The sequence below is a fragment of the Montipora foliosa genome, chromosome 10, assembly GCF_036669935.1.
Source record: "Montipora foliosa isolate CH-2021 chromosome 10, ASM3666993v2, whole genome shotgun sequence".
Lineage (NCBI taxonomy): Eukaryota > Metazoa > Cnidaria > Anthozoa > Scleractinia > Acroporidae > Montipora > Montipora foliosa.
Genome location: NC_090878.1, coordinates 30,126,234 through 30,138,733, shown reverse-complemented (window position 1 = coordinate 30,138,733; position 12,500 = coordinate 30,126,234). Strand labels below are relative to the sequence as shown.

The following is a 12,500-nucleotide window of genomic DNA, read 5'->3' as shown; positions in this document are numbered from 1 at the left end:
GGCTGGTAGTCCTTGGATTGTGCAAGTTCATCAGCATCAATATCAATTTGCCTTTCAGTTTGGTTCAGAAGGGAAGGGACAAGGAGAATTTGATACCATTTTCGATATTGATGTGAGTCAGAAAACGGGAACGATTGCTGTTGCAGAATGCGGGAATCAAAGAATTCAACTGTTTAGCTCAGAAGGAAAGTTTCAAAGTGAAATAAAAACTGATTGTTCACCTTCTTCTGTGACATTTAAGTTTCGAAGGGAGATAAAAATTGATGGTAGACCTTGGTCGGTGGCATTTACAGACTCTGGCGACCTGCTGACTTTAGTTCCGAAAAGCGACAATAAGCTTCGTCTGTTCAGTGAGGAGGGTCACTTCATCAAACACATCAATGATAAACATCTTGATATACCAGTTTGCCTTTCCATTGTGAGTGGTGGTCGTATAATCATAACTGACCATGGGGACAAGAAAATCAAGGTCCTCTCCCCTGACGGGAATGACTTGCTCCAATCCTTCAGTGCCCCAGAATGTGATGAATCCCCATTCTGCGCTATTTATCACCAGAACAAATTCTTTGTTTCTTATTTCTTTGCTGATTGTGTCAAGGTATTTGACAAAACAGGAGTGTATTTACATGACATTGGCAGTAAGGGGTCCAATGATAATCAGTTTCATTGTCCTTATGGACTCGTTATTGACAAGTACAACCGACTGATTGTATGTGATGCAGGTAACCATAGGCTGCAACTCTTCGCCCTGGATGGCAATTTTTTGAGTAAAATTGATGGACAGTATTTCGAAAACCGTCCTCCTTCTTACGTTGCTATAAACAGTGGTGGCAATCTCATAGTAGCCAGCATAGTCAACAGACCCATTTCTGTTTTCCATTAAGATATGATATATTTTTGCCGTATTAGCATAAGGTGAACGTTTTCTAATCAGTCAGCCTAGAATAAACTAATGAATATTGAAAGTACATTGCATAAGCTCTAATAAGCTCTAGCAATGATGCTTTGAAAATTCGAGTTCTTAGAAAGAATATTATGGGATTAGTAGCGCCTTTACCACGCAAGAATTTATCAGTTTTTGATGGCTAATAACTGGCTCGTTATCAAAGCTAAAAGGCTTAAAATCGGAGATTTAACTAAAGTTTAACAAGTTCTTTTACCATTTGAAGTCAATTTTTAAATAGCAGGATTGATGCCATCTGTGCAAACTCGTATGTTAATGAAACAAAATGTAAAGAAAGCCAAGATTCCCTTATACCTTTCCAATGAAAAGAGCTACGTACTAGAATCTGCAACTACCCTGTCGGAAAGCAAGAGAAAAACGGCGAAAAGTCCGCTGGAAACAAGAAATTGTTAGTTTCAAATGGATAAATTTGGAAGTATTTTGTTTGTTATCTTTTCTGTGAATTAAGAGTTTGCTTACAATTTGTTCTCAGTGTTTTTTAAGGTAGGTATTGTAGGCAGTAATCAACCTCGTTCCGAGGGCGCTTCCCCCTCCAAGCGAGGGAAAAGCCCTGGGAACAAAGTTGTGCAGTGATGTGTTAAGCTGGTTACACCTCTCTCCAATTAAGGACAAGCACTTTTCTGTCGAGATTAGATTTAAAAAAGAAAAATTTGAATGACATAGAAAGTGTTTTCATTTTAACATGGCTTATCAGTCGTGCAGAAGTCTACTTGAATTTCATAAATACTATTTAATCAATTTTGAATGATCACGATCTTCTCTTATCCAACGCTGTACAAGACTTAAGCCTGGTTTTCACTAGGGACGAAAGTGCAAGGATAAGAGCGCTTATTTCACCGTGAAAACGAGGTTGAGAAAAGCACAAACACAAGGATCAAAACTTTTTCCTTTTCCTTGTGTTTGCGCTTATGCTTGCGTTCACTCGCGTCGTGTGAAAACGAAACACAGCATAAGCACAAGGATATTTGCCACGTCCGGCCAATTAAAGCACTCGTTCCAGATTCCCCGTGGATTTTGCGGTTGATTTTTGAGGTAGTGCACTTAGTATAAGTGATAAGTGCACTACCATATTGTCATCGGGGCTGTCTGAGTGAGTGAGTGAGTCAGGGGGTGTTTACATTAGAAAACTCGCACAGGCGCGAGTTTCACATCGGGGTGACTTCTTGATTTCGTCCCGCGTTTACATGATGACGAGGTGAATTCGTATCGTGTTTAAATTAAGTTACACCACGTGCCGATAAAATACAGGCGTGAATCTAAATTGCAAATATGGCGCGGTCTATCAGGAAAAGTACGCATGTGCTACCCGTTCGAGCCCACTGGGAGGCCGGAACGAGTCGTCGTTCCTTGTTTACATGATTCCGTTGCGAGATTTCGCGCCGGAACGAAATATCGCTCGGGTGCAGCAACCGGGGTGAACTCGCCCAGGTTTGAGTCGCCCTAGCATGACATTTTTCGGTGATAAACAGAGCCAAGAGAGAGAACCGGAGTGAACTCGCGCCGGTGCGAAAGCTGCCCCGGTATCATGTAAACACCCTCTGAGTGAGTGAGTGAGTGAGTGAGTGATTGAGTGAGTAAAACAGTAAACAGTAAACAGTAAATCTTTATTGCGCCTTACTCTCCAAAGGGAGGTATCGGTCTCGTTACAATAAAGGTGATGATATCTACTAGAATAACTAATTGACTAAAAAGATCATACAATTACTTGTAATACAATTGGTATAAAATTATTATTTTAATTATTTTGCATTTAGGAAGTCTTTTCTCTTCTGAAACATTAAATATGTGTATTTACCTATTATCTTTGAAGTGCTTTCGTTTTCTAGGGTAAGTAAATACCGTATTTTATCCTCATCATTAAGGCTTTTGAAAACAACATCGTGTGTTGAAAGGAGAGAATGGAGCTCATTTCTAATGTTATCGTACCCTGGGCAATACATCAAGAAGTGCCGCTCATCTTCTATATAGCCTCTATTGCAGACTAAACACGTTCTTCCATCTACTGGGATTGGTGCACCTCTATTTTCGTATTTCCCAGTCTGTATTCGCAAGCTATGAACCCCCAGACGCAATTTTGTCATACTTATTCTATGTGCTGGGTTTCTGATAGTTTTGAGATAGTCTTCCAATTGGTAGTCGAATTTGACTTCTTTGTGTGTAAATTTCTCTCTAGAGCCTTCGGAAGTGTTGTTGCGAGCCTTCAGCCAATTTCGAATGTAGTCCTTTTTAAGCTGTTTCTTTATGGAGGAACGAGCATCCTTAATGTGTAGTTGGCTTGATGTATTGCCTGTAGAGTGCATTCGTATAGTTTCGTCATTATTTAATACATCAAAAAATTGGCTGTGACTTTTTGCGTGATGAAAGGCTTCCTCTAATAGAGGGTTGACTGTTTTATGCTGCAATCTAAGCGAGTAACTAAATATTGAAGCTTTTATGTCTATACTTAAAGGGTACCGTCCAAGTTCTGCCCTACAGGCAATGTTCTCTGTGTACCATGGGGTATTTAGTGTTTGTTTACAGAACTTGATATGGACTTGTTCGATAGTGCTTTTGTCAAAATGGGTCTTATATGATAATAGCTCCGGTCCCCATATTTCGCATCCATATAGTAGTATAGGTTTGACAAGGGCATCAAAAAGCTTATTCTTAATTGTAATTGTGGTCGTATCCGAATTGGAGAACAATCGTTTCACTGTCGCAAGAACTTTATAAGCTTTTTTGCTAAGGATGTCTCTTGCGTAGGTATAGCGACCAGATGAGGTCATTTCTTTTTCCAAATATGTTTGTTTGTCGACGATAGGTAATGCTTCTGAACCATATTGGAAAATTTCCTTGTTTTTGGTTTGACCGTTCCCACTAAAGATGATGATATTTGATTTGTTGGTATTCACCTTCAGCTTCCATTCCTCTGCGTGCTTTTTAATGACGTTAATCGATTTCTGTAGTCCTTCTGGAGAGGGACTTAAAACTAACAAATCATCAGCATACATGAGGCAATTTAGAGAATGGCTTCCAATCATTACTCCTGGACAATGATTGTCCCTAAAGTATTGCGGTAAGTCATTCATAAATAATGAAAATAAAACTGGACTTAAGGCATCACCTTGCCTTATTCCTTTGTTGCATGAGAACATTTCTGTGATAGAGCTTTCATCAGTTTTGACGCAACTTTTAATCGACGAATACATGGATTTAATGACTTTAAAGAATTTGCCTTTAACTCCATACTGGTAGATTTTATAGATCAGCCCGGACTGCCACACGCTATCAAACGCTTTTTCATAATCGATGAAGCCAACATAAAGTTTCTTATGTTGTTTTGTATACCTATTAATGAGTTGCTGTAGGATGAATAAACTATCTGTTGTTCGGGAATTTGGGCGAAATCCAAACTGTTCTGGATTGAGGATGTTATGTTGTTCGATAAACTTGTTCAGCCTGGATTGTAAGATTGATGTAAATAGTTTTCCTAAACAGCTCGTCAATGTGATTCCTCTATAATTTGCTGGAGACCGCTTATCACCCTTTCTTTTATATATCGGTTTTATAACACCTATGTTCCAATGGGTTGGGAATGTTCCACTGTCTAGTATATCATTGAACAGTTTTTCTAATGAAGGCATTAGATAATAGCGTCCGTGTTTAATCATTTCGTTAAGGATACAATCCATACCCGAAGCTTTCTTCAACTTGAGTTTTGATATTTGTTCATGGATTTCGTTGGTCGTAATAGGTTGCCCTAAAATGTCGTTATTCGGTGAATTTTCGTTTTCCCAGTCCATATCTTCATTTGAAAAGTCCAAAGTGGTGTGCAGTTCCTGGCTATCATATAATAATTTCTGATAATGACATATCCAATCTTCTGACGAAACAGAGGTTTCCTCTTCGACAGCATCGCTTTTTCTAAGTTGATTAATATACCTCCAGAAATCTTGACTGTGTTTTGGGTGTAAAGCATTAATTTCATTTACTATTTGGTTTTTGTATCTTTTATGCATCATTTTGACATGCTTTTTGTATTTCTTTTTAAGAACAAAATAATCTTGTCGTAGTGATTGGTGAGAACTGGGGTTAATTTTCTTTACTGATTGTTGCAGTTGTTTCTTTAACTGTCTGCAGGTGTGATCGTACCATGGTTTCTTTTCTTTGGTAGTTTTAGATGTTTTCCGCGATGTTGCTAGGCATGATTTGGCCACCGAATTGATAATTTGGTTAAATTGCGAGATTTCATCGTCTACTGATGCGTGGTGTTCTGAGTTGAAGGAATCAAATAATCTTTGAACATTAGGATTGGATAATGCACTGAGAAATTTGTCTTTTGAATCTGCCTTCCAAAGAAACTTTTTAACCCTTTCAGGCCCGATAGTGCCAAATGGCACTTATAGATTTTACTCTGTCTAACGCCAGACGATTTTACTCGTCAATGGGGAACCCCTCGGGCCTGAAAGGGTTAAGCTAACAGCATCCAAAAACTATGTCCCCGTTTAACCCTTTCAGGCCCGATAGTGCCAAATGGCACTTATAGATTTTACTCTGTCTAACGCCAGACGATTTTACTCGTCAATGGGGAACCCCTCGGGCCTGAAAGGGTTAAAGTTCTTTTGAGTAGGTGCCGCTTTGCATAGTGGTTGTCTAGGTGCATTGTCTTTTACCATGTGAGAGCGGGAGGGAATTAATTTTAGACTGATAGGACAATGATCTGAGTAGGTTGTCAAGGCTTGAACTTGAAATCCTAATATCGTCTTTATAAGGTCTTCACTTGCTAGTGCGTAATCGACTGTGCTTGCCCCATTAGTTTGATAGCAAGTGTATTTTCCATCGAGATCACCTGTTAGCCTGCCATTCAAAATTCGCAATCTATTTCCTATGCATAATCGTAATATTTCTCTTCCTACTTTGTTGATTGTGTAGTCCGCGTTGTTTCGCTTTGGGCAATCCGTGTCTCGATTGTAGGTATTATGAATTGTTAAAAAGTCATCCGTATCGTTTTCAATGAAATCGTTTAATGTCCCCGTTCTCGCATTGAAGTCACCAAGTAAGAGAACTGGGCCTTGGGTAGAGTACTTATGAATTTCTTTTTCTAAGATACTGATAACGTCTTCTCCTGCCTTTCGTTGTGATTGTAGTGGGGGTAGATAAACTGCAGCCAGGAAAATGTCTGCCTGGAGTCCAAGCAATTGCTTATGTAATCGGCACCAAATTATGTTGGGGGAATCACTGTGTATACGAGAAACAAAATTTTGATGATAGTCTCGAATCAATACCGATACCCCTGCTTGGCCTCGTCTGCTTACGGTGTTTTTAACGGTTGAGTATACTGTGTACCCTTGAAAAGTTAATGTCTCGTCTTTTGCCCATGTTTCTTGGAGACAGATAATATCAAATTTGGATAGCTTAGATTTAATTGATTTAATGTTCAATTTGGTATTCGAGACGGTTTGTTTCGTCGGTTTAAGCCTAGTTTTTAGGCCTTGAATATTCCAAGAAATTATATTAAAAATGTTATTTTGATTATTCATCTTGAAGAAATAATAGTAATGATTAGATAAATTAAAGTACGTTAAAAAAATAAACGATAACTGTTGGGCTACGTAAAAAATTAATAGAATAATATCAGTCGAATAAATACGACTAGATTGATTTGCATAAGCTGGTGAAAGTAAGTGACTATTAAAGTAAAGCTTACTGTTGATTTCCGCTTTTATGTTCATCCCCCGTTTTGAAGTGTAGCCAGAAGTAAATTCAGCAATTGCTGTGACGGGTCCCTTGATAGGTTCCTAGTTCCACTTGGTCGAGTGTTGAAATGTTTTCCTCTTGGATTATGTGACTGTTGCTTAGATCGTGGCGAAGTGGAAGTGTGTCCATTTTTTCTTGCCCATTGTATTAGTGCGCCAGCCAAAACAGCAAGACCTCGCTTGTTATAATGCTTTCCGTCACGTGTAAAAAGGCTTGCCTCCGTCGCTTTAACATCTATAAATTCCACATCCAGCAATTTCATTTCCTCGTTTAATTGAGCGATCCTGTCGTTCTTGGTATCTCCATTGTTGTTGAATTGTGGTGGGATTTTGCAGAAGGCAGTTTTGGCATTTGGGAACTTGGAGCGTGATTCTGTGACTAGGATATTCAATTTATCTCTCAGGCTCTCAGTAGTAGATTCCGTGTGGATATGGTTGGTGCCCAGGTGAAAAATGACACGCTTGACAGCTTCGTCTGGTGTGGGATCACTTTGTAGATACTTGATAGCTGAATCAAACGTTGCGCCGCTAAGTGATCCAATGCCCATGGTCAATCTACGGCTTTCAAGGCCGCGCGTGTTAGAATCACCAAAAATAATGGTGTCTCCGACGGGTTTTATTTTCTTGAAGGCTTTTTGTTCTTGAGTAACTTGTTTCCGTTGATCTTGGGAGCTGGCTGGGGGCCTGTCGTTTTCAGGCGAAAGGACAATGGATTCTCGAGATAATGATTTCCGGTGTGCGACAACTTCACCATTAAAAATGCTCTCTTGGATAGAATTCAATTCTTTCTCAATATCATCCACTCTTTTTTGAATTAACACGTTTTCTTCCATCACAGATGTGTTCCTTTGCTGTATCGTTTCATCATGATCATTGGCTTGTTCTGCTTTCTCTTCTGCTGTTCGAACGCGGGCAAATAGTTGTGTCATCTCTTGAGTTGTCTTCGCTTTGTACGCTGCGAAATTCTTGAAGTGGTTCTGAAGTTCTGTTTCGATGGACTCACGCAATGACCGCTCTTTGATAATTAATTCATAACATCGTTGAGTTTCAGTTTTAGACTGTTGCAATTCAGCTGTTGTCGATTTAATTGTAGCTTGAAGATCTTGCAGAGTGCGTGTCGTGCTGTGAAGCGTTTCTTTAAGCGTGACATTTTCTTCAATTACTTCTGCTATTGAAGATTTTACAGACTGGATTTCTTTGTGATCAAATCCACCAGGAGTGCTTGGTAAGCTTCTTCTCCTAGAGTTCTGGGGCGATAAGCACTGACTGGATGATTGAGTGGTTATGAAACTATCGGTCTCAGTCAGTGAGTGAGTGAGTGAGTGAGTGATTGAGTGAGTGAGTGAGTGAGTGAGTGAGTGAGTGAGTAACAGTAACAGTAAATCTTTATTGCGCCTTACTCTCCAAAGGGAGGTATCGGTCTCGTTACAATAAAGGTGATGATATCTACAAGAATAACTAATTAACTAAAAGATCATACAATTACTTGTAATACAATTGGTACACCTCTATTTTCGTATTTCCCAGTCTGTATTCGAAAGCTATGAACCCCCAGACGCAATTTTGTCATACTTATTCTATGTGCTTGGTTTGTGATAGTTTTGAGATAGTCTTCCAATTGGTAGTCGAATTTGACTTCTTTGTGTGTAAATTTCACTCTAGAGCCTTCGGAAGTGCTGTTAGTGAGTGAGTGAGTGAGTGAGTGAGGGAGTGCGTGCGTGCGTGCGTGCGGTCATAAAATATCATAAAAACTGAGAGAGCCGATCCTTTAGTTTGGACAGAGGTATACGAGCGGTGGAAGCAGATGGCAGCCGAATTCACTATCGAGCCAAGGAGGCCAAGAACCACAGGAAGGGAACAAGTAGCGCAAATGTTCGAGCCCCCAACTCCTTAATCTTACTGGGAAAGAGCCATGCATTTTCCCCCCTTGACGATCATCTTGTACGAGAAACGCAAGACAGGCTGCGGTCATACAAGGAGCGATTCTTACGACAATATCTTGTCCCCAAAGAGCCACATGCATGCATTTACAAGCGGGAAGTTTGGGATAAGGTATATGGCACGTACAAAACCGATCTATCTGAGAAGAGAGAATATCGTGATGATACTGAGATCCTTCGATGGAAAACGAAGTGGAAGCATTCTCCTGGTAAGAGCCCAGCGATCGATCCTGACAGAAACCCTTTGAGAACACAAATCCAGTCCTCTACCAAAACGTAAATGCGGTACTCACCATCATCTCGTACCCAGATCTCTTGTGGCGAGCCTTCGCTCGCCATAAGAGACCTGGGTACAAGAATAGTACTCACCATTCTTCTCACAATTTCGGTTTCTACGGCCACTCCGGAGCGCCCCTTCAGTTCGATGCACAGGGTAAAAACCTACCTTCATGCCACCAGAGAAACGGAACGGCTGTCTTGCGTTGCTCTGATGTATGCGTACCGGGAAATGACCTTAGATTTGGAAGGTGTGGCCCGTAATAGTGCAGCAGCTGATCCAAAGATTACTCGCCATTGGTTTGCAACCCTTGCACGAAACAATGACATGTCATTCTTTCTATTGTTTTAGTTATTGTTTGGGGTAAGGGTTGCAAACCAATGGCGATTAATTTTTGGATGAGCTGCTACCAATTTTTGCGGCAGAAACAACCTTGGAATTCCATAGGGATCCATAGAACTCAACAGAATTCGGGTTTTTTTCAAAGAAATATTGTCAAGATACGGTGACATTTTTCAAAATGTACCACTGAGTAATTTTTTTAGTGTTTTACAGACATCCAGAGTGAAATGATTTCACGAAAAACGTCTTTTTATAAGGGAAATCGGGTTGATATTGAAGAAAGACGCACTGACACATGATGACATTAAGATATACTGTCCCTTGTTTGTAAAGCCATCCAAGGTTACAATAAAATTCACGAGAAAATCGCTTTATATCTGTTAATAAGTCCGATTTTTTACTCATCTGACTTCCACGAAATCGCAACGGAACGGCTTCAGCGCCAGGGTGATTTTTCCCCAGAAAATCGCATTGCGATTTGTCTTCGCTTTCAACCTTCGCAGGAGAATGGCCAAAAGATTCACGCTTCTTCTAGTACTTTTCGCTCCAAAATTCATCCAAACGGCCCGGAGCGAGCCCTTAAAGAAAATCAAAATCCCATACCTTTCGAGTGGTTGAAATGCGTAACAAGATTCATCTGTGTCAACCTCAATTAAACTGTTCTGCTGATTGCCTCTTTCTGATTGGACGCCGTTATTGTTGATTGGTTATTGTTTAAAAACTCGACATCTTCAAAATCGCTCAAAATATCACTTATGAGGCAAAAGAACGACAGTTCACCGCAGATAAGGTAATACAACGTTTATTTAGCATTGGTCCATACACATATTTTTCGATATATCGCTACAGAAGAAGCAAATGGTGAATCCAATACATTTATTTTACTTGATAAGTACGTTGTCAAGAATAGTCAACCTTACAGCTGATGTGCAAAACATCTTGCTGGATGAGCGCACACAATAGTGCTTTGAATGCTACACATCAACACCATGTGCCACCGTTTTCATCCAAGCGCGGACACACATGACGGGAAACATGTTCTTTGAAGTATAACTTTGGCAGCCGTTAAGCAAACAGTTGAAACTGTTCAAAGCTATTTTAAGCATACTCTATCAGATTTTGTAAAATAGTTTCGATAGTACGCGCACTCTTAATGGTCAATAGCTGTGTTTTCACACCATTTACAGAAAAAGGTGGACTGACTAGAATAGGCCATTTTACAGTTGTTTGGCTGTGAGGCTGCTGATGAACTTATGTTGACACAGACCTCACTGCTTTTATCAAGACATGGAAATCGTGTTATTGTAGTTCCTAGAACTGTATTCTACATTGACATTAAAAAGGCACAAAGGTTTGTATCAAACCAGGGTCACCGGCAGCCTTACTTCCATTCTTAGGCCTGGTAACTTAGCTACTACTGTACAATGATCTATTTAAGAAAATTCCACAGTCTTTTCAATAAATTAAAAATTAACGAATGGAATGATATATGAAATGAATCATATATTGAACTGTGGATATGAAATCAAGTGAAGCTATAATCCTTGCAGTTATGAATGCAAGGATCATAGCTTCACTAAGTTGATTTCATATCCACAGTTCAATATAATTATGATTCATTTCATATATCATTTTGTTTGTTGATTCGTTCATCGTGGGAACATTTGAAGCCACAAATGGCCAGCTCCCAACATCACTGGCTTCATAGCTCAGTTGGTTAGAGCATAGGCAGCCCAATTTCACGTCACTCAATAGCGAGCGTGTAATAATTAATTACTAGTGGGAAGATGACGTTTGAGTGCAAGCGGTATTGGGTTACAGGCAGCCGTTGAGAATTTAAACGCGTTATAAGATTTTGTATGGGCCGATTTACACGGTACGACTTTGTCGCATGCGACAACGGCTTACGACAGGCCCACGACATGATTTACAATTGTTGTGTACGTCAGAAAAAATGTTGTAGCATTTTAAAACATGTTTTAAAACGCTGCTACAATCGTAAGTCATGTCGTAGGCCTGTCATGAGCTTGTCGCATGCGACAAAATCGCATCGTGTAAATCGGCCCTATGGGAAATAAAATACCGTCGATTATGAAGCCTTAAAAAACGCTCAATTTAACGTTCATTCAATAAAATGAATAAAACTGACTCACCTCTGGTGTATTCTTGTGCGTTTTGGTGCTTATTTTACCGTTTCGGGCATTCCGTGAAATCACTGTCATTCCCGTCCTAAGACGAAGTCAGGGCAGCACGCTAAGATTTCGACCGTAAGCACGCGTAGTCAGCTCAGAGGTGGTTTGCGACTCTAAAATCCATCCCAGGCCCATCATTTGCGAACCTCGGTGAATGTTTCGTCGTCAAAAAAATCCCCACGCACTTGGCTGGAAATGAGCATTTTCTGCTTCCGATTCCACGGTGGCTGATGATTATGAAAATGGTCACGGCATTGGCTCCAAGGTCAAATTAACTCCTCATGATGAGGTACAGTCATTTCATGTACAACACTCACCCCATCCCCACAGCGGCTTTTCGAACAGCTCCATTGTTACGAACGATCGAGCGACGCTGTGGGGATGGGGTAAGTGTTGTACATGAAATGACTGTACCTCATCGGGTGGAATTAATTTGACCTCGGACCCAAGCACTAAACAACACTAAATCAGATAATCTATAATACACTAGGGAATCGTACGATAAGTAGTTAACACTCACACTAACGAACAAGACGAGTGGCTAAAACTTTCTGCAAACTGGTGACAAAAAAAATAATTACATGACACTCAGTGCAGCATTTGACACAACAACCCATGATGTGTTGCTCGATCGTTTGCATAATGAAGTTGGTCTACGTGGGAATGCTCTTCATTGGTGCTACTCCTATCTTTCTCAAAGAAGTCAGCGAATCTCTATACATGGAACTCTGTCAAATAATTTTGACTTGGATTGTGGTGTTGCCTTGGGCCTTAATCATTTGTAGTTTATGCGTCTAAGCTATTTACTATCATAGAGAAACATCTTCCTAACGTACATTGTTTTGCTGATGATAGTATACGCAATTGTATCTTAGGTCGTGTTCTATTGGTATCAACCGTTTTTAGTTGGTTGAGTTGGTTGGGTTTTTCCGTGTTCTATTGGGAAAAAACCGTTTTCGGTTGGTTTGGTTGATCAACTTTTTCAACCGGCATCAAACTAGGTTGAAACCAATCTCGTACCCAGAGTCCTCGGGCTTTTTGGCCAGCGGG

The 12,500-nt window shown here is 40.1% G+C and overlaps 1 protein-coding gene across 1 annotated transcript in view; it reads left to right on the top strand.

Moving 5' to 3' along the window:
* LOC137972756 (E3 ubiquitin-protein ligase TRIM71-like) overlaps positions 1–883 on the top strand; it is a 2,232-nt gene extending 1,349 nt beyond the window's left edge. Inside the window, exon 1 of the mRNA XM_068819471.1 lies at positions 1–883. This exon is cut by the window's left edge and continues 1,349 nt beyond it. Within this exon, the coding sequence (XP_068675572.1) occupies positions 1–883 (883 nt within the window).
* The last annotated feature ends 11,617 nt before the right edge of the window (positions 884–12,500 follow it).